Source organism: Ranitomeya variabilis, chromosome 8 (assembly GCF_051348905.1).
Source record: "Ranitomeya variabilis isolate aRanVar5 chromosome 8, aRanVar5.hap1, whole genome shotgun sequence".
In the NCBI taxonomy this organism is placed as follows: domain Eukaryota; kingdom Metazoa; phylum Chordata; class Amphibia; order Anura; family Dendrobatidae; genus Ranitomeya; species Ranitomeya variabilis.
Window position 1 is genome coordinate 113,731,798 of NC_135239.1, and position 23,502 is coordinate 113,755,299.

The 23,502-nt window shown below is 42.3% G+C and overlaps 1 protein-coding gene across 2 annotated transcripts in view; it reads left to right on the plus strand.

Moving 5' to 3' along the window:
- DDR2 (discoidin domain receptor tyrosine kinase 2) overlaps positions 1 to 23,502 on the plus strand; it is a 534,261-nt gene that overhangs the window by 352,011 nt on the left and 158,748 nt on the right. For both annotated transcript variants that reach the window (XM_077278825.1, XM_077278826.1), the window contains exons 7-10: positions 4,389 to 4,494; positions 15,927 to 16,110; positions 22,010 to 22,253; positions 22,594 to 22,656. In XM_077278825.1, the coding sequence (XP_077134940.1) occupies positions 4,389 to 4,494; positions 15,927 to 16,110; positions 22,010 to 22,253; positions 22,594 to 22,656 (597 nt within the window). The remainder of the gene's footprint in view (positions 1 to 4,388; positions 4,495 to 15,926; positions 16,111 to 22,009; positions 22,254 to 22,593; positions 22,657 to 23,502) is intronic.

Here is a 23,502-nt window from a genome sequence, read left to right on the forward strand (position 1 = left end):
AGAATCTGAATGCTACAGCTACATTAAAGGGGTTGTTCATTAAAAATAAATCGCCAAATTCGGGTTATTATAAAGAAACAAACTGTGCTATATTCACTTTCCCCAGGTCAATCAGTGAGTCTTGCTACTGTAAGGGGAAGAAACCAACTAGGCATGTCTCCTCCGTAACGGGTCCGGAACAATTGGGGCTGTCACCTAAATTACAGGGGGGAAAGCTTAAAGCATGGGACCACTCCCTGTACTCGAGAGAAGGGGGCATGGTCAAGCTGAGAGGATGTTCCCGCATGAAGATTCGAACAGTTTGGGCGGAAACGTCGAGCGTGCAAGACGCCTGTGAGGTAAAATCTGCTGTGAGGCGACTGGGCAGAGTAGAGCAGAGTCTGGAACAGCAAAGCATTTTGACAGGAGGCTACCCACTGGGTACCGCTCAGACACTGATGTCCCCACTGCCCTTACTGAGACCCCTGCCACAGCCGCCCCCGCTGACAGCACTGATCATGAGAGACATGATCTGTGAACGGGACTTAGGCACGCATCGATATGGCACAGCGAACCGGGCTGCACATTGTAAACTATGTTTGGTCAGTGATGCAGGTCTCCATAGTGTTGGGACACTCACCGCTGAGGATAAGGACATTTCCCTCTTCATCACCTCATCTGCTGGACCCAAGACCCACGTCAGGATCCCGAGGAGTCGCCGCCATCGTTAGGGCCGTGAGAGGAAATCGCCATCGTCAGGAGATACTACCCCATCTTCCTCAGGACTGTGACAGACTCCCACTGCGATGTAATGTAAGCAGACCCAGTCACAGATAGGAGTTTGACCGTGACTGGTGTCTGAGTGATAAGTTATATTTAATTGAATGTGGAGTCGTGAAGGAATTTTTTTTCCCCAAAGTGGAGCTTACTATTTGCCACATGGTTTTTTTTTGCCTTCCTCTGGATCAACATGTTAGGGCATGTTAGGTTAGGCTATGTTTTGAACTAGATGGACTTAAAGTCTTCCTTCAACCTTAATAACTATGTTACTATGTTACTATGAATTGTCTGCTTTACTTGCCCTTGTTCCTTAAGTTATCCCCATTAGCCATTTGCTGTATTAGGGAATATTATCCCTCCATTTTCTTCCTGCATGGAGTCTCTGCTGTATAATAAACCTCTATTACCCTTGGTCTGTGTACAGTCCGTTACTGCATCCTACGTACCTGCAGTTTCCTCATATTTGGCTTAGTCGGCAGGATGCAGTCTACACGTATGGACATGGCAGACCAAGCTTCTGGGGAGAGCCCTAGATCCAGTATCTGTCTGGGGGCAATTTTAAATAACCTTCCGAAGTTTAATGGGAATAACACCATGTTATGGACAGAGCGTATAAAGGGAATGATGAGAATGCACCCTATGGTTCCCACCTTGCAGGCAGAGGTAGCCATGATGGCTTTAGATGGGGAGGCGAGAGATTCAGTTATGTTGTGGCCCCCCCTGGGAAAGAGATACCCTTGACAAAGTATTGCAAGGAGACTTACGGGGACCCCACGGATGTAGGGGGTTATGCATGCGGCTATTTCATCGGGGTCAAAAAGAGGGGGAAATGGTGTCCCAGTATATGAACACACAAGAAATTCACACTGCCATAGTCAGAAAAGACGGCTTGGGAGTAGGGCCGACTGATGTGGTGTTACGAGACCAATTAGTGATCGGGATGATAGATGTGTTGCTTAAGCAGGCCCTGTGAGAACGCTTGCACATGAACCCACATACAGTATGACCTTTGCAGAGGCGGGAAGCGAGGCGCGTCCATTACAAATTTTAACCTTTCTGAGCTGGATTATACCTTCATGATAAATTAACAGTGGTTTATCACATCTTTGGGAAGCCGAGTTCAAATTCCCTAGCCACACTCAGGCCTGATTACTGCCACACCTGTTATGAATCAAGAAATCATTTAAATAGGACATGCCTGACAAAGTGAAGTAGACCAAAATATCCTCATAAGATAGACATCATTACACGATCCAAAGAAATTCTGGAACAAAGGAGAAACAAAGTAATTGAGAACTATTAGTATGGAAGGGGTTATAAAGCCATTTCTAAAGATTTGGGAGTCCAGCAAACCACAGGGAGATCCATTATCCACAAATGGCAAAAACATGAAACAGTGGTGAACCTTCCCTAGAGTGGCCGGCCAAACAAAATTACCCAAAGAGCGCAGCGACAACTCATCCAAGTGGTCACAAAAGACCCAACAACATCCAAAGAACTGCAAGCCTCACTTGCCGCAGTTAAGGTCAGTGTTCATGACTCCACCAAAAATAGCCTGCATGGCAGAGTTCCAAGATGAAAACCACTGCTGAGCAATAGGAGCATAAAGGCTCGTCTCTATTTTGCCACAAAACATCTTGATGATCCCCAAGACTTTTGGGAGAATACTCTGTGGACTGAGGAGACAAAAGTTGAAATTTTTGGAAGGTGTATGTCCCATTATATCTGGCATAGAAGTAACACAGCATTTCAAAAAAGGAACATGATACCAAAAGTAAAATATGGTGGTGGTAGTGTGATAGTCTGGGGCTGTTTTGCTGCTGCAGGATCTGGAAGACTTGCCGTGGTACATGGAACCACAAATTCTGCTGTCTACCAAAAAATCCTGAAGGAGAATGTCCAACATCCAGTTTGTGACCTTACCCTAAAGCACACTTGGGTTATGCAGAGGGACAATGATCCAAAACACACCAGCAAGTCTACCTCTGGCTTAAGAAAAACAAAATAAAGAATTTGGAGTAGCATAGTCAAAGTCCTGACCTTAATCCACTTGACATGTTGTGGCATGACCTTAAAAAGGCAGTTCATGCTCGTAAACCCTCCAATGTGGCTGATTTACAACAGTTCTGCAAAGATGAGTGAGCCAAAAAGATTTGTTGCCAGTTATCGCAAATGCTTGTTTGCAGTTGCTAAGGGTGGCCCAACCAGTTATTAGGTTTAGGGGCAAGCACTTTTTCACACAACTGTAGTTCAGCATTGAGATCACAATTGATCATGGTCAAGTGTCCAATGCCTTTGGCCGTGAAACAACCACATATCATTGGACTTCCTCCACCGAACTTGACAGTTCCTTCAATTTCTCAATACATTAGTTCCTTTTTCCCTTGTTTCTTCCTGACCCATTTCAACTCTTCAGAGCCTAGTCTATTGACTCTTGTTTCGTGACTCCAAATCACCCAATTCCAGTCTTCTACTGTCCAGTTTTCATACTGTTTTGCAAACTCAAATCGGAGCTTATTTGGCAATATTGAAGTCGAGGCTTCATCTTGTGTTATGTGCATTGTATGGTTCATGGATGTCTGAGATCTCACTATTTTGAAGCATATGAGCCACCTCTGCTGCTGTGTTTGTTGCTCCAGAACTGATAAATATTGGAATGAGCAAACCTTCTAATATTTTGCCAGGATGTCCACCTCTTTGCTTTTGAATGGATGGACAGACTTCATTTTGTTTTCTTCCAACTGTTATGGCACTTACATAATGCAGTTTGGCAATTTTCTTGGCCGAGAGACCCGTATCGATGAGCTGAATGATGTTGTTTATTTTTACTTGGAAATCTTTACAACTGTTCCTCGATTTAAACCAGTGACTAGAGATGCGCGAACCTGAACAATAAAGTTCGGCATCCGTACCGAACCCCTACTGCTCGGGCATGGACACCAACCATGGACTTCATCAGGAAGTCTGTGTTACTGTTAGCGTTCGGCTCCCCGAATACTGGGTGTTTCTCATGCTGTCATGTGAATGACAGCACAGCAAACGCTGCTTCTGATCGGCAGTAAAATCATTACCACCAGCAGGGATTTTGCTCATTTTGATTCTTGTAGGTATTGTATGTTTTATGGCCAATGTTAACATGTATTTATGTGCTGCATGTATGCCAACTTAAACTAAGCTCAATTTTTTGTGTTTTTTCATATTCAGAGAAGTAGTGGATGGTGAGATATGGAGTCTGAAAGTCAAAAGTTCAAAACATTGTTACCCTTTTACTAAGGTCACTGTAATAGAGTCAAAAGTGATGGCCAAAGTAAATGAAATAAGCAAAAATGTAAATAGTAAATAGAATACACAGTATTTTACACAATTTACATCTTATACGTGGGGACTATGAGCATTTATCCCCCTTCAGACTGTTAGATTTCATCATTTGCGCAAACAAATCTGAAAATGTTTTCTAGTGGCAAATCTTTTAAAAAACATTATTTTGCCACAAACATTTAACCTGTCAAATCCACTGACCGTTCAAATCATTATATAACTTATTTGTATATAAAATATACAACTTCATGTATCACTGATGGCTTTAACCAAACGCTTTTAATATTTTATGTTACTATATTTTTGTTTAGATGGATTAGTGTCTTACAATTCTCCATCTGGCCAACAATTCTTTTTACCTGAGGGACAGATTGTGAATCTAAATGATACCATTTATGATGGAGCAGTTGGATACAGGTGAGTTTTATTTTTATCTGGTAAATTCGAGTGTATGAAATGACGCATTTTTACAAAGTGTTTTTCTACTTTAAATGAAACAATACAGAAAAAATAAAACTGAATAAACTTTTTTCCAATATATCTGACTGCTACTGTCCCGTAAAGGAAATAGCTAAAGGTATATGCCCATGGTCAAGAATCGGCAGCGCTTTGAACACAGCACATGTCTGCTGCATCCAAAGCACTGCTGGATTTTGAATGCAGGTGTATCCGCATGTGTTCATTGAACCGTGGGGAATCACCACATCCAATACATTCTACGGGTGGGATTTATCTTGCGGTGACTCGCATCTCCGCAAGATAAATAGACATGCTGCGGTCTGGAAAGACGCGCCACATGTCTGTCTCCGCAGGTGAGCTGTGGGCGTCTATGTACGTATAGTGGACATGGGAGTTCTTGAAATCCAATCGACTATGCTGTAACATCTGGACGCTGCAGGTTGGAAGCTGCAGATGTACGCAGTGTCCAACCTGCAGAGTTTACCGACCGTGGTAACATACCCTTACATGTACTAATCAGTGCCTACAAGTATTTACAATCGCTGTTTAATCATTGCACATATGGCGAGAATTGTAAATATCACCTCACTATGATGTGCAAATCATATAATATATGAGCAAAAAGTGAAATGCAACATATAAACAAATGTTACATCAATATAAAAAGAGGAAACGTTTCAGCAGAGACACCATTATTTTTCATATGGAAAGAACAGTGAAAAAATCTTCAGTCAATTGGATATTAAAAATTGCATGATTTATGAAAAAGACAATAAAACTAGTATCATTTCATTCAAAGTAAATATGTGCACAATTAACCCCTTCCTGCAAATGGGCATAACAGAACATCCAGATTGCAGGTGATTTTCCACTATCAGGCATAGAGTTACATCTGATGAATGTCATGGACACAAGATTTTACCCGTGCGGTCCGCAGCAGGAGTCGGCTGTTACACACAGCTACATTCCTGCTGCAATTGCTGAGACTGGGTATAGTGCTAATCTCAGCACTTTACCCCTCATATGCCGCTGTCAGTAGTGTCAGTGGCATGTAAGGAATCTGGCTAAGGGAGATTATGCTTTTTGTCAGCCCATTGGCATTGCCACTGTACAATCGCTGGGTGCCAATGGTTGCTATGGCAACAGTGAGTTCTGACAATGGTCTCCTTGTATGCCATATCCCTCAGCCACTGGGGGCAGGGTCTGATTGGCTAATTTCAGTCAAAGTAGTACATAAGTACTAAAGTATAAGTATCAAGTCGATTAAAGGATCACAGGCTCACGTCTCCTTACGGGGCTAGTAAGTATTGTAAAAGAAAAGAAAAAAGGTTTTATGTGGTATCAAAAAACTTAAAAATAAAGATCATAAAATTACAGATTTAATAATAAAAAATGGTTTATCTATAGAAAAAACATCCCTCATTAAAAAAATCACATATTTGATATTGGTGCATTTGTAATGACCCGTTCTATCAATTTTTATCCCCTACTGTTAATGCTTTGAAAAAAAATATATAAAAAACTATTCTAGAATGGTCATTTTGTTATTTTTGGCCAAAAAAATGCAATAAAAAGTGATAGATATGAATTTTCTATTTTAAAATGGTACCGTTATAAAGTAGAACTCATTACGCAGAAAACAAGCCCTAAAGCTGTTCCATAGACAGAAAAATTAAATTGTTACAGCTCTTAAAATATGAGTACCAAAAAAAGGGATTTATTTTTTAAAGTTATTTTCTTGAGAAAAAGTAAAAAAAGATTTAAAAAATAGTTATAAATTGTGCATTAACATAGTCATAACAACCCGCAGAATAACATCTGTCAAGTAATCAACCCTCCTAAGCCATCTACAGTATATGAGGATGCAAATCACGCGGAATAAAATGACACCTTGATATCTATGATCTGATGTCTTATTCCAGAGAAATTCATGTTTTTCTTATATGTGAATGAGCTAGTGAGGACTGTGCAGAACACTGATCTATTTAAGAATCTGCCTCCAAAGATTATTTTAAATGAAAGGGGGCTTTATCAGTGTCAGGCTTGTAAACAAAACAGGACATCAGAACTGAACTTTGTCTCCTTACAAACATGTTAGCAGCTGCATCTTTCACAGCTCTGCTGTATTAGAACCCTGTCTGCCTGTGAGCCGGAAGCTGAGAGAAACTTGCAGATGTGTCAGGTATAATAACACACAGCTCTGCAGTGAGATCAGCAGGGAAGAGAGCGGCTATTAAACATCATATTGGTAACCCCCCTCCCCCTGTCTGCCATGGTGTGGTGTTGTGAATTCTGTTCTCAAACTCCCTCCTGTGGTCATGAATGGTACTTCGGCGAGTTCTGTCCATGGACTCCCTCTGGTGGCTGTGAGTGGAGCTGCTGGTTCTGAGGTTCCTTCCTCAGCTGACCTCGTTTAGTCCTAGGCTGGCTGCTCTATTTAACTCCACTCAGATCATTACTTGATGCCAGCTGTCAATGTTCTAGTACTGGTTCAGACCTCTCTTGGATCTTCCTGAGGACCTGTCTACTCCAGCAGAAGCTAAGTCCCTGCTAGTTTATTTGCTGATCTTTGTTTTCTTGTCCAGCTTGCTATCATGATATTGTCTTGCTAGCTGGAAGCTCTGGGAGGCAGAGTGGCACCTCCGCACCGTGAGTCGGTGCGGGGGTCTTTTTGCACACTCTGTGTGGCTTTTTGTAGTGTTTTGTGCTGACCGCAAAGATACCTTTTCTATCCTCAGTCTGTTTAGTGAAGTCTGGCCTCCTTTGCTGAAACCTGTTTCATTCTTATGTTTGTGACTTTCATCTTAACTCACAGTCAATATTTGTGGGGGGCTGCCTTTTCCTTTGGGGAAATTTCTCTGAGGCAAGGTAGGCTTTATTTCCTATCTTTAGGGGTAGTTAGCTCTTAGGCTGTGAAGAAGCGTCTAGGCAGCAAAATGTAATGGTGACCACTCTCTGCTCATTCTCCTCGATCTTTCTGCAGCTTTCGACACTGTTGACCACCCTCTCCTACTCTCTAGGCTCCAGTCACTAGGCATTAAGGACACTGCTCTCTCCTGGTTCTCCTCCTATCTTTCTGCATGCTCCTTCAGTGTTCTGTTCTCTGGCTCCACTTCATCTCCTCTTCCTCTCACTGTCGGGGTACCCCAGGGCTCAGTCCTTGGCCCCCTTCTCTTCTCCCTCTACACAGCCCCAATTGGACAGACCATCAGCAGATTTGGTTTTCAGTACCATCTTTATGCTGATGACACACAACTATACACGTCATCCCCTGACCTTACCCCCGCTGTACTACAGAACGCCACTGACTGTCTGTCTGCAGTCTCCAACATCATGTCCGCTCTCTATCTGAAACTCAACCTCTCCAAAACTGAACTTCTTCTGCTCCCGCCTTCTACTAACCTCCCTAAATCTGACATTTCCCTCTCTGTGGGTGGCACCATCATAACACCCCGGCAGCAGGCACGCTGTCTGGGTGTTATGTTTGACTCCGATCTCTCCTTCACCTCCCACATACAATGTTTCGCCCGCTCGTGCCGCTTACACCTAAAGAACATCTCTAGAATCCGCCCTTTTCTCACCATGGAGACAACAAAAACTCTCACTATCGCCCTAATCCACTCCCGTCTGGACTACTGTAACGCTCTATTAATTGGCCTCCCCCTCACTCGACTTTCCCCTCTCCAGTCCATCCTTAATGCAGCAGCCAGGGTCGTCCATCTGGCTAATCGTTACTCGGACGTGTCCGCTCTTCGCCAGTCATTACACTGGCTGCCCATTCATTACAGGATACAATTCAAAGTACTTGTTCTCACCCACAAAGCTCTCCATAGTGCGGCACCCCCTTACATCTCCTCCCTCATTTCTGTCTATCGGCCTAACCGACCTCTGCGCTCTGCAAATGACTTTCGACTAACCTCTGCACTAATCCGTACCTCCCACTCCCGACTCCAAGACTTCTCCCGTGCTGCGCCAATCCTCTGGAATGCTCTACCCCAAGACATTAGGACCATCCACAACTTGCATAGTTTTAGGTGCTCGCTCAAAACACATTTGTTCAGAGCGGCCTATCACGTTCCCTAATCAAACTCATTTTATGTTTTTGTGCATGTGTAACCCATTCACTACTTCCATCTACCCCCACCCCCGGAAGACGGCTGGACCATCACTGTAAATACACCATTGTAAATACACACCTGTGCTTTGTATCTCCCCACCTCATTGTAGATTGTAAGCTCTCACGAGCAGGGTCGTCTTATTTTGTCTTATTTTTGCTTTATTACTGTATTGTTAACGTTGTTACCTATGACTGTTGTGTTTGAAACTGTTAAACTGTAAAGCGCTGCGGAATATGTTGGCGCTATATAAATAAAGATTATTATTATTATTATTAGGCAGAGTTAGGTACGCTCCATGGCTATTTCTAGTGTGTGTGTGATAGGATTAGGCTTGCGGTCAGCAGAGCTCCCACTTCCCAGAGCTTGTCCTGTGTGTTAGTTTAACCATCAGGTCATTCCGGGTGCTCCTAACCACCAGGTCCATAACAGTACAGCTGGCCATTAACGTGTTAATGCATCTCAATAGAGGGATAAGAGAAGTTCTGAGACCATTTTTTTTTTCTGCAGTGTGTTTTGTCTTTTTTTTCCCCTTAATCTCTGGGTGGTTCAGGACACAGGTGTAGATATGGACATTCAAGGTCTGTCCTCTTGTATGGATCAACTCACTGCTAGGGTACAAAGCATTCAAGATTATGTAGTTCAGAATCCAATGTTAGAGCCTAGAATTCCAATTCCTGATTTGTTTTCTGGGGATAGATCTAAGTTCCTGAATTTCAAAAATAATTGTAGACTGTTTCTTGCTTTGAAACCCCGCTCCTCTGGTAACCCCATTCAGCAAGTAAAAATCATTATTTCTTTGTTACGTGGCAACCCTCGAGACTGGGCATTTTCCCTTGCGCCAGGAGATCCTGCATTGCATAATGTGGATGCGTTTTTTCTGGCGCTTGGATTGCTTTATGATGAACCGAATTCAGTGGATCAGGCAGAGAAAATCTTGCTGGCTTTGTGTCAGGGTCAGGATGAAGCGGAGGTATATTGTCAGAAGTTTAGAAAGTGGTCTGTGCTTACTCAGTGGAATGAGTGTGCCCTGGCGGCAATTTTCAGAAAGGGTCTTTCTGAAGCCCTTAAGGATGTTATGGTGGGATTTCCCACGCCTGCTGGTATGAATGAGTCTATGTCCTTGGCCATTCAGATCGATCGACGCTTGCGTGAGCGCAAAGCTGTGCACCAATTGGCGGCATCTTCTGAGCAGAGGTCTGAGCCTATGCAATGTGATAGGACTTTGACGAGAGCTGAACGGCAAGAACACAGACGTCAGAATGGGCTGTGTTTTTACTGTGGTGACTCCACTCATGCTATCTCTGATTGTCCTAAGCGCACTAAGCGGTTCGCTAGGTCTGCCACCATTGGTACGGTACAGCCTAAATTTCTTTTGTCCGTTACTCTGATTTGCTCTTTGTCGTCCTATTCTGTTATGGCATTTGTGGATTCAGGCGCTGCCCTGAATTTGATGGACTTGGAGTTTGCCAGGCGCTGTGGTTTTTTCTTGGAGCCCTTGCAGTATCCTATTCCATTGAGAAGAATTGATGCTACGCCTTTGGCCAAGAATAAGCCTCAGTACTGGACTCAATTGACCATGTGCATGGCTCCTGCACATCAGGAGGATATTCGCTTTTTGGTGTTGCATAATCTGCATGATGTGGTCGTTTTGGGTTCGCCATGGCTACAGGTCCATAATCCAGTACTGGATTGGAAATCAATGTCTGTGTCCAGTTGGGGTTGTCAAGGGGTACATGGTGATGTTCCATTGTTGTCAATTTCGTCTTCCACTCCTTCTGAAGTCCCTGAGTTTTTGTCGGATTACCGGGATGTATTTGATGAGCCCAAATCCAGTGCCCTACCTCCTCATAGGGATTGTGATTGTGCTATTAATTTGATTCCTGGTAGTAAGTTTCCTAAGGGCCGACTGTTCAATTTGTCTGTGCCAGAGCATGCCGCTATGCGGAGTTATATAAAGGAGTCCTTGGAGAAAGGGCATATTCGCCCGTCGTCGTCACCATTGAGAGCAGGGTTCTTTTTTGTGGCCAAGAAGGATGGTTCTCTGAGACCTTGTATAGATTACCGCCTTCTCAATAAAATCACAGTCAAATTTCAGTACCCTTTGCCGCTACTGTCTGATTTGTTTGCTCGGATTAAGGGGGCTAGTTGGTTCACCAAGATAGATCTTCGAGGCGCGCATAATCTTGTGCGTATTAAGCAGGGCGATGAATGGAAAACAGCATTTAATACGCCCGAGGGCCATTTTGAGTACCTGGTGATGCCATTCGGGCTTTCTAATGCTCCATCTGTGTTTCAGTCCTTTATGCATGACATCTTCCGAAAGTACCTGGATAGATTCATGATTGTATATTTGGATGATATTTTGGTCTTTTCGGATGATTGGGAGTCTCATGTGAAGCAGGTTAGAATGGTGTTCCAGGTCCTTCGTGCTAATTCCTTGTTTGTGAAGGGGTCTAAATGTCTCTTTGGAGTTCAGAAGGTTTCATTTTTGGGCTTCATTTTTTCCCCTTCTACTATCGACATGGACCCTGTTAAAGTTCAGGCCATTTATGATTGGACTCAGCCTACTTCTGTGAAGAGCCTTCAGAAATTCCTGGGCTTTGCTAATTTTTACCGTCGCTTCATCGCTAGTTTTTCTAGTGTTGTTAAACCATTGACTGATTTGACCAAGAAAGGTGCTGATGTGGTCAATTGGTCCTCTGCGGCCGTTGAGGCTTTTCAGGAGTTGAAGCGTCGTTTTTCTTCTGCCCCTGTGTTGTGTCAGCCAGATGTTTCGCTCCCGTTTCAGGTCGAGGTTGATGCTTCTGAGATTGGAGCAGGGGCTGTTTTATCTCAAAGAAGTTCTGATGGCTCGGTGATGAAACCATGTGCTTTCTTTTCTAGAAAGTTTTCACCTGCTGAGCGCAATTATGATGTGGGCAATCGAGAGTTGTTGGCTGTGAAGTGGGCATTTGAGGAGTGGCGACATTGGCTTGAAGGAGCCAGGCATCGCGTGGTGGTCTTAACGGATCACAAGAATCTGACTTATCTCGAGTCTGCCAAGCAGTTGAATCCTAGACAGGCTCGATGGTCGCTGTTTTTCTCCCGTTTCGATTTTGTGGTTTCATACCTTCCGGGTTCTAAGAATGTGAAGGCTGATGCCCTTTCAAGGAGTTTCGTGCCTGATTCTCCGGGAGTTCCTGAGCCGGTTGGTATTCTCAAAGAGGGGGTAATTTTGTCTGCCATCTCTCCTGATCTGCGGCGGGTGCTGCAGGAGTTTCAGGCTGATAGACCTGACCGTTGTCCAGCGGAGAAACTGTTTGTCCCTGATAGATGGACTAGTAGAGTTATCTCTGAGGTTCATTGTTCGGTGTTGGCTGGTCATCCTGGAATCTTTGGTACCAGAGATTTGGTGGCTAGATCCTTTTGGTGGCCTTCCTTGTCACGGGATGTGCGTTCTTTTGTGCAGTCCTGTGGGACTTGTGCTCGGGCTAAGCCCTGCTGTTCTCGTGCCAGTGGGTTGCTTTTGCCCTTGCCGGTCCCGAAAAGGCCCTGGACGCATATTTCCATGGATTTTATTTCAGATCTCCCTGTCTCTCAAAGGATGTCGGTCATCTGGGTGGTTTGTGATCGCTTCTCTAAGATGGTCCATTTGGTACCCTTGCCTAAATTGCCTTCCTCCTCTGATTTGGTTCCATTATTTTTCCAGCATGTGGTTCGTTTGCATGGCATTCCGGAGAACATCGTGTCGGACAGAGGTTCCCAGTTTGTTTCAAGGTTTTGGCGGTCCTTTTGTGCTAAGATGGGCATTGATTTGTCTTTTTCTTCAGCTTTCCATCCTCAGACAAATGGCCAAACCGAACGAACCAATCAGACTTTGGAAACATATCTGAGATGCTTTGTTTCTGCTGATCAGGATGATTGGGTGTCCTTCTTGCCTTTGGCTGAGTTCGCCCTTAATAATCGGGCCAGCTCGGCTACTTTGCTTTCGCCTTTTTTCTGTAATTCTGGTTTCCATCATCGTTTTTCTTCAGGGCAGGTTGAGCCTTCGGACTGTCCTGGTGTAGATTCTGTGGTGGACAGGTTACAGAAAATTTGGACTCACGTAGTGGACAATTTGACATTGTCCCAGGAGAAGGCTCAATGTTTCGCTAACCGCCGTCGCTGTGTTGGTCCCCGACTTCGTGTTGTAGATTTGGTTTGGTTGTCGTCTCGTTATGTTCCTATGAAGGTTTCTTCTCCTAAGTTTAAGCCTCGTTTCATTGGTCCTTATAAGATTTCTGAAATTCTCAATCCTGTGTCATTTCGTTTGGCCCTTCCAGCTTCTTTTGCCATCCATAATGTGTTCCATAGGTCGTTGTTGCGGAGATATGTGGCGCCTATGGTTCCCTCCGTTGACCCTCCTGCCCCGGTGTTGGTTGAGGGGGAGTTGGAGTATGTGGTGGAGAAGATTTTGGATTCTCGTATTTCGAGATGGAAACTTCAGTACCTGGTCAAGTGGAAGGGTTATGGTCAGGAAGATAATTCCTGGGTTGTTGCCTCTGATGTTCATGCTGCCGATCTAGTTCGTGCCTTTCATTTGGCTCGTCCTGATCGGCCTGGGGGCTCTGTTGAGAGTTCAGTGACCCCTCCTCAAGGGGGGGTACTGTTGTGAATTCTGTTCTCAAACTCCCTCCTGTGGTCATGAATGGTACTTCGGCGAGTTCTGTCCATGGACTCCCTCTGGTGGCTGTGAGTGGAGCTGCTGGTTCTGAGGTTCCTTCCTCAGCTGACCTCGTTTAGTCCTAGGCTGGCTGCTCTATTTAACTCCACTCAGATCGTTACTTGATGCCAGCTGTCAATGTTCTAGTACTGGTTCAGATCTCTCTTGGATCTTCCTGAAGACCTGTCTACTCCAGCAGAAGCTAAGTCCCTGCTAGTTTATTTGCTGATCTTTGTTTTCTTGTCCAGCTTGCTATCATGATATTGTCTTGCTAGCTGGAAGCTCTGGGAGGCAGAGTGGCACCTCCGCACCGTGAGTCGGTGCGGGGGTCTTTTTGCACACTCTGTGTGGCTTTTTGTAGTGTTTTGTGCTGACCGCAAAGATACCTTTTCTATCCTCAGTCTGTTTAGTGAAGTCTGGCCTCCTTTGCTGAAACCTGTTTCAGTCTTATGTTTGTGACTTTCATCTTAACTCACAGTCAATATTTGTGGGGGGCTGCCTTTTCCTTTGGGGAAATTTCTCTGAGGCAAGGTAGGCTTTATTTCCTATCTTTAGGGGTAGTTAGCTCTTAGGCTCTGAAGAGGCGTCTAGGCAGAGTTAGGTACGCTCCACGGCTATTTCTAGTGTGTGTGTGATAGGATTAGGCTTGCGGTCAGCAGAGCTCCCACTAATATTGACTGTGAGTTAAGATGAAAGTCACAAACATAAGAATGAAACAGGTTTCAGCAAAGGAGGCCAGACTTCACTAAACAGACTGAGGATAGAAAAGGTATCTTTGCGGTCAGCACAAAACACTACAAAAAGCCACACAGAGTGTGCAAAAAGACCCCCGCACCGACTCACGGTGCGGAGGTGCCACTCTGCCTCCCAGAGCTTCCAGCTAGCAAGACAATATCATGATAGCAAGCTGGACAAGAAAACAAAGATCAGCAAATAAACTAGCAGGGACTTAGCTTCTGCTGGAGTAGACAGGTCCTCAGGAAGATCCAAGAGAGATCTGAACCAGTACTAGAACATTGACAGCTGGCATCAAGTAACAATCTGAGTGGAGTTAAATAGAGCAGCCAGCCTAGGACTAAACGAGGTCAGCTGAGGAAGGAACCTCAGAACCAGCAGCTCCACTCACAGCCACCAGAGGGAGTCCATGGACAGAACTCGCCGAAGTACCATTCATGACCACAGGAGGGAGTTTGAGAACAGAATTCACAACAGTGTGGCTCGACCCAGCGGGTGGTTAGTCAGCTAATGGCACAATACACATACAACAGGGATGGCATAGAGGAGAGGAATAGGGAATGAGGGAATGTTCACCACCTGAGCTCAAACCTGAGCCTGTGCCTGCACTCCCCTAACTCCCTATGCGGGTCCTTCCCCCGCCACTGTCAGGATACATTGTCGCTAACTGTCACCCAACTCCGCCCTAGCTAGTGCACTGGCTGGCGACGGGCACTGCAGATATTAACACATGGGGAATAGTGACAAACACAAAAGGGACAAAGAAACAAACACTTAGCTTTCTCTGCTGCAAAGCACAACACAGCAGAATAAAGGCACCAGTATAATGAACCCAGCAGAAGCACCACTGCACCCAGAGAGCTCCTCACTCAGGCTTGGTCACTGAAGATTGCTCTATCACCAACAGACAGCTGATGCATCAGGTGACCTTTTAAAGGCTGGTGGGAGTGGTCACCACCAGCATCAGCTGACACAGCAGCACTGCAGTAACATCAGACTGCCAGCGGGGGAAAAACTGACATTAACCCCCATTAACCCCCAAAGGTCCAAAAGGAAAAAAAGTTTTAAATTGAGTGGAACCAGAGCTGCCACAAATCCAAAAATGGATTTTGACACTATTTTTTAAACTAAGCTCTGGAGGCAGATTCTCAGGGAGATCGGTGTCTGTCCTACAGATTTTAACAGCTCATTTATATATAAGACAAAAGTCAAATTCATTGCATTGGATCACAGATATCAAGGTATCATTTTATTCAGTTTCCTATAGACTATATGCCCATATCGATGACTTACTTATCTTACTGACAAATTCTCTTTAAGCAATTTGTGATACACTAGTTCTTTTATGGAATTTGTTTAGACAGCTATCCTTCACTCCCCACATACAGCCTTGGCCACTTATGACTCTATTGCTTGTTTACCTGTATTTTTTCCTTGAATCTTTCTTCAAAACATATTAACAACTGCCTACCAGGAACAACACATAAGACCTGCCATTTTAGAAATGTTGTGACCTAGTTTCTGGCCCTCCAAATGTATCCCTTGTCAGCAGGTCAGATTTTTCCACTTGTCCATTTTTCATGCTCCAAACAAGTCAACCTGAAGAGCTGATTGATACTTTAATGCCTTTTTATAGTCTACCCCCTAGAAGATGCCATTGTCATGAGATAATCAAAGTTATTCTCTTCAGGGCTAAAAGGTATCATCTAGAGGAGGGTATGTCCATAACAAGGAAACACCACACATCAATGTACAGCCTGAAAGATCTAGTCTTAAAAGTAAAGTTGTTGCATGCAAATGCATCTCATAGCTCTTGGGCATTGCTCAGTAATTCTTTATTTTCATTTCCTTTTTAGTATGACTGAAGGACTCGGACAACTGACTGATGGTGTATCCGGACTGGATGATTTCACTCTGACTCATGAATACCACATGTGGCCTGGATATGATTATGTTGGTTGGAGCAATGAAAGCTTTCCTAATGGATATGTGGAAATCATGTTTGAATTTGACCGGATAAGAAATTTCACAACAATGAAGGTCTTTCTAAGTTTTATTACATTTAAATGCATTGTTCATATATTTTTCCGATTTAACTAGTGATGTAATTAATGTGGACACACATTTTTTGACAATTACAGTACATGGCATAATGTGAAGACAGGTTAAAGAAGCAGATCTGTCACCATATTTTTCACTTTAAATTGCATACCTTTTTAAGTACTGTAGATAGCTCAAACCTGATGAGGCTTGTGTAATTATGATACTTTGGAAATGCATGTTAGAATGTTTTTTTACTTTTATTGCATGCTTATATAAAAATGAGGATTTATAGCTGGACTTCTAAAATGTTAATTTTAATATCAGAATTATAGTAATTCTACCATTGATTTCAAAGTAAGTGCACCAGCCTCATAAGATCTATTTAATAATGTATACAGTTCAGTTTGTGAAATCTATCAACAGTTCCTCTTTAAACTATGTATTGAAATAATGGATACTGTCATTAAAACCATACCCTGCATAAAACCTAGTGGAAAAAATATACATTTTAAATTCTGGTATAAATTGTTTATAAACATGTTGCAATGAAGAAAAATAGATCACTTTAGTGGAGTAAAATGCACAAAATGCAGGCACAAAGATATTGCGACAGTGTGAATGCTACATCATACTTCATCATACATCATACCAATTGGTTTCTACATAATTTGGCTAAAATTATTTTTACAAGGGAGTTTGTCACGTACCTAAATTTATTAACCCCTTTCTGACCTCGGATAGTACATCAGAGGTCAGATCCCTTGCTTTGATGTGGGCTCTGGCGGTGAGCTCGACATGTCAGCTGTTTTGACCAGCTGGCATGTGCCCGCAATAGAGGCAGGTGGATTCATCCTCCGCTATTAACTAGTTAAATGCCGCTGTCAAACGCTGACAGCGGCATTTAACTAGCGCTTCCGGCCACAGGGCCGGAAATGTGCGCATAGCTGACCCCCATCACATGATACGGGGTCAGCGATGCGTAGGCCTGACAACCAGAGGTCTATTGAAGACCTCTATGGATGATCTGGCTGATGCCGGATTGCTGTGAGCGCCACCTTGTGGTCGGTGCTCATAGCTATGCAACAATTCTACTACATAGGAGCGATCTGAGCTTCGCTCCTATGTAGCAGAGCCAATCAGGCTATGCCAGCTTCTAGTCTCCCATGGAGGCTATTGAAGCAGGGCAAAAGAAAAAAAATGTTTTAAAAAATATGAAAAAAAATTAAAAAAAAATAAAAGCTTAAATCACCCCCTTTTCCCCCCATTCAAAATAAAACAATAAAACAATCAAATATACACATATTTGGTATCGCCACGTTCAGAATCGCCTGATCTATCAATTAAAAAAAAGGATTAACCTGATCGCTAAACGGGGCAGCGAGAAAAAAATTTGAAAAGCCAGAATTACGTTTTTTTTTGGTCGTCACGACACTGCATTAAAATGCAATAACGGGCGATCAAAAGAACGTATCTGCACCAAAATGGTATAATTAAAAACGTCAGCTCGGCTGCAAAAACTAAGCCATCACCCATCCCCAGATCACGAAAAATGGAGATGCTACGGGTATCAGAAAATTGCGCAATTTTTTTTTTTTAGCAAAGTTTGGAATTTTTTTTTACCACTTAGATAAAAAAGAACCTATATATGTTTGGCATCTATCAACTCGTAATGACCTGGAAAATAAAAATGGCAGGTCAGTTTTAGCATTTAGTGAACCTAGCAAAAAAAGCCAAACACAAAACCAGTGCGGGATTGCCCTTTTTTTGCAATTTCACAGCACTTGGAATTTTTTTCCCTGTTTTCTAGTACATGACATGCTAAAACCAATGATGTTGGTCAAAAGTACAACTTTTCCCGCAAAAAATAAGCCCTCACATGGCCACATTGATGGAAAAATAAAAAAGTTATGGCTCTGGGAAGGAGGGGAGCGAAAAACAAAAACGAAAAAATGATAGTACCCTGGGTCATGAAGGGGTTAACTCTATTTCAGTACATGTAATTCTGCATGATACAGTAGCATGCAAAAGTTTGGCCACCCCTGGTCAAAATTACTGCTATTGTGAACAGTTAAGCAAGTTGACGATGAAATGATCATCTCTAAAATGCCTAAAAGTAAATATGGCACATATCACACACGTATTTTAGACTAGTTATATATATATATATATATATATATATATATATATATATATATATATATTCATCTTTTACATTTTAAAAATTACAAACAGGAAAGTGGGCCAATGCAAAACTTTTGGCACCCTGCATGGTTAGTACTTAGTAGCATCCCTAGATGAAAGTTTCATAGCTTGTAAACACTTTTTTAAGCCAGCCAAGAGTCTTTCAATTCTTGTTTGAGGGATTTTCATCCATTCTTCCTTGGAAAATTCTTCCACTTCTGTGAGATTCCTGGGTCGTCTTGCATGCACTGCTATTTTGAGGTCTAGCCACAGATTTTCAGTGACGTTCTGATCAGGGGACTCTGAGGGCCATTGTAAAATCTTCAGCTTGTCCCTTTTGAAGTAGTCTATTGTGGATTTTGATGTGTGCTTAGGATTATGATCTATTTGCAGAAGCCATCCTCTTTTCAACTTCAGCTTTTCTTTCCAGATGCTGTTAGGTTTGCATCAAGATTTTGTTGAAATTTAATTGTATCCATTCTTCCCTCTACCCGTTAAATGTTCCCCATGTCATTGGCTGCAACACAACCCCAAAGCATGATTGATCTACCTCTATGCTTAATGTTTGGCGAGATGTTCTTTTCCTAATATTCTGTACCCTTTTTTCTCTACACATACTTATGAAAATTGTTGCCAAAGAGTTCTATTTTAACCTCATTGGTCAATAGGACTTGTTTCCCAAATGCATCAGGCTTGTTTAGATGTTCTTTTGTATACTTCTGAAGCTGAATTTTATGGTGAGGACGCAGGAGACATTTTCTTCTGATAACCCTTGCATGAAGGCCATATTTGTGCAGGTGTCTTTGAAGAGAAGAACAATGTATCACAACTGCAGAGTCTGCTAAATATTTCTAAGGTCTTTTGCAGTCAAGCTGGGGTTATGATTTGTCTCTCTAGCAAAACTACAGGTAGCTCTCACTGAAATTTTGCTTGGTCTTCCAGACCTTATCTTCACCTCCCCTCTTCCTGTTAACTGCCATTGCTTAATTACATTTTCAACTGAGGAAAGGGTAACTTGAAAATGCTTTGCTATCTTCTTGTAGCCTTTTCCTGCTTAGCAGAGTGCTAGACAGCTGCTTAGAAGAACCCATGTCTGACGATTTTTGGCACAAGGTTAGAGGAGGCTTGGTTTTTATAAAGCTGGGAAACTTGCAACACATAGCCTTTCCTAATGATGATGGTTAACAAGCCATAATCACAACAGACCAATTAATGTCTGAAACCTTGGTCAAAGTTATTTGAGCACACAAATCTCCAAGGGTGCCCAAACTTTTGCATCGGCCCATTTTATTTTTTGTAATTTTTAAAATGTTAAACATGAAAATATATATTATATATGTACTGTATATATATTGCCTAAGATACAAAGGAAATGTGTTATCTTTAATTGTAGGTCTTTTACAGATAATTTAATCTTCAAATTGCTTAACTGTTCACAATACCAGTAATTTTGACTAGGGGTTCCCAAACTTTTACATGACACTGTACATAATTAAAAACCTTAATTACTCTTACCATTGTAAGTCCATACCTAGGTTATTTATACAGTGGGGCAAAAAAGTATTTAGTCAGTCAGCAATAGTGCAAGTTCCACCACTTAAAAAGATGAGAGGCGTCTGTAATTTACATCATAGGTAGACCTCAATTATGGGAGACAAACTGAGAAAAAAAAATACTGAAAATCACATTGTCTGTTTTTTTATCATTTTATTTGCATATTCTGGTGGAAAATAAGTATTTGGTCAGAAACAAAATTTCATCTCAATACTTTGTAATACATCCTTTGTTGGCAATGACAGAGGTCAAACGTTTTCTGTAAGTCTTCACAAGGTTGCCACACACTGTTGTTGGTATGTTGGCCCATTCCTCCATGCAGATCTCCTCTAGAGCAGTGATGTTTTTGGCTTTTCGCTTGGCAACACCGACTTTCAACTCCCTCCAAAGGTTTTCTATAGGGTTGAGATCTGGAGACTGGCTAGGCCACTCCAGGACCTTGAAATGCTTCTTACGAAGCCACTCCTTCGTTGCCCTGGCGGTGTGCTTTGGATCATTGTCATGTTGAAAGACCCAGCCACGTTTCATCTTCAATGCCCTTGCTGATGGAAGGAGGTTTGCACTCAAAATCTCACGATACATGGCCCCATTCATTCTTTCATGTACCCGGATCAGTCGTCCTGGCCCCTTTGCAGAGAAACAGCCCAAAGCATGATGTTTCCACCACCATGCTTTACAGTAGGTATGGTGTTTGATGGATGCAACTCAGTATTCTTTTTCCTCCAAACACGACAAGTTGTGTTTCTACCAAACAGTTCCAGTTTGGTTTCATCAGACCATAGGACATTCTCCCAAAACTCCTCTGGATCATCCAAATGCTCTCTAGCAAACTTCAGACGGGCCCGGACATGTACTGGCTTAAGCAGTGGGACACGTCTGGCACTGCAGGATCTGAGTCCATGGTGGCGTAGTGTGTTACTTATGGTAGGCCTTGTTACATTGGTCCCAGCTCGCTGCAGTTCATTCAATAGGTCCCCCCGCGTGGTTCTGGGATTTTTGCTCACCGTTCTTGTGATCATTCTGACCCCACGGGGTGGGATTCTGCATGGAGCCCCAGATCGAGGGAGATTATCAGTGGTCTTGAATGTCTTCCATTTTCTAATTATTGCTCCCACTGTTGATTTCTTCACTCCAAGCTGGTTGGCTATTGCAGATTCAGTCTTCCCAGCCTGGTGGAGGGCTACAATTTTGTTTCTGGTGTCCTTTGACAGCTCTTTGGTCTTCACCATAGTGGAGTTTGGAGTCAGACTGTTTGAGGGTGTGCACAGGTGTCTTTTTATACTGATAACAAGTTTAAACAGGTGCCATTACTACAGGTAATGAGTGGAGGAAAGAGGAGACTCTTAAAGAAGAAGTCACAGGTCTGTGAGAGCCAGAAATCTTGATTGTTTGTTTCTGACCAAATACTTATTTTCCACCAGAATATGCAAATAAAATGATAAAAAAAACAGACAATGTGATTTTCAGTATTTTTTTTTCTCAGTTTGTCTCCCATAGTTGAGGTCTACCTATGATGTAAATTACAGACGCCTCTCATCTTTTTAAGTGGTGGAACTTGCACTATTGCTGACTGACTAAATACTGTTTTGCCCCACTGTATATGACTTATGTCAGTTGAATTGCATTAAAGACTAAGGTCTCAATTCATTATTGCATACATGCATAAGTTTTGAGTTTTAGGTGTTTTGTGATTTTTCTGTTTGCACCTAATTTATATTTCTATTTGCTCCTTTTTTGAAGTCTTACATGTGGTAATTTATCTTTTCTCACTGTGGAGGAAATTTTTAAAAAGTCACAAAATTTGTTGCAAATGTACTCCAGTGTAGTTGATGCTATGTGTGAAAGAATTTTTCATGCAACTTTTAAAATATTTTGCAAAACATGGGACTTTTTGCACTAAAAAGTCACAACAACAGTTAAAGATAGGGAAAAAGACCATTTTTTACTTTGTGCAAAATTCATGAACCACATTTGATGAATGTGGAGCAAAGACATCAGCGAATACCACATGACAAAAAATAGGTGACAAAAACGCAAATAATGAATGGAGTCCCAAATGTTCAAATCAATTTCAAATGACATTCAAAATTAAATTAATGCACATTTTTAATTCATGAAAATGCATTTTCAGCCGTAAAAACATTGTTCCTGGACTTTGCAGGTTCATTGCAATAACATGTTCTCAAAGGGTGTGAAGATCTTCAAGGAAGTGCAGTGTTTTTTTAGATCGGAAGCAAATGAATGGGAAGCAAATTCTGTTATTTCACTCTTAATATTGGATGATGCCAATCCAAGTGCCCGTTATGTAACTGTGCAACTTCATAACCGTATGGCTAGAGCTATCAAGTGCCAGTATTATTTTGCTGACTCTTGGATGATGTTTAGTGAGATTACCTTCCAGTCTGGTAAGTAACAAGAACACAATCTGATCTGCTATTAAAGATTTTACTAGACTTTAAAAATGTGTCATTTTCCACAGGTTCTTAAATATTCAATTTTTAGGGATCCCTTGTTTTCCTAGCAGAAGTTGCCAATCAAATGTCAACTGCATCTTTGGTTTGTTGGGGTGTCCTCTCCCTAAACTAGCTCTCTCTGCACTCATTTTTCCCAGAAGAAAGCATCAGGGAATATATAGTGAAAATAAACTGAGATATACTGGAAAATTATTTTCTTTTATAAATCTCCAAAATTATATGTGAAAGTATTTAATCGTGTTTCACCAATATGTTTCCTCAATGTCAACAGATGCTGCCATGTACAACAATTCATTAAGTCCTCCACGGCCGGCTAGTGTTCCAACTACATATGGTATGTTGATATAGATAAATATGTAATCTCAAAATTGTCAAGAAATTCCATGTTAGGTGAAGATAGTTGAGGGAAGGCAATAATAATAAGGCTCATTTACGACTAAAGAAGTTGTCAGATACCTTAAACTGCATCACTTCCATTTTTTTTCACTTCAAATGATGGAAGTCTTCGAGAATCTCACACAGAATAGTAGGAAGGGGTTTAGAGATAAATCTGCTATGCTGCTGGTGAAGAAGACATCCAATGGAAATGATGGTGTTGAACAAACAGCAGTATTATTTGTCTATGCAATTCAGAGGTGAATCAACTCCTTCAGGAAAAAAACACAATGACTGCGTTCCTCCTGATGAAGGAGTTTTTTCAACTCTGAAAAGCGTAGATTAATAAAACTGCTCTTTGTTCAACACCATCATCTCCACTAGATGTCTGTCATGGTATAGGACATGGTTCATGTCCTGCTCTCTCAGGGTTAATATTGCTTGCCTCTCTTTGGATCTGGGAGGGGTATTTATACACACTCTAGACTAGGATTCCCTGTCAGTTATACTTTCGTTTAGTCTGTGTGTCTGACCCCTTGATTGTGTGCTCGGTTTGCATTTGCTTGTTCACTCTTCGTGCTTTACTCTGCTTGATTGTTCTGTTGGCTTTCTGACTTCTGGCTCACTTTCTGATTATCCCTCCATCTCACCCCTCGGTTACCTCGTTATCTCCTGGTTTTGATGTCGGCACATTTAACTACTCTCCAGTGTATATCACCTCCTCTGCACACCGGCGTCTGGCGCTGCCCTTGACCACCTCCTGCCCTGTCATGTGGCTCAGGTCCTGTTTGCTACACTGTGAGTT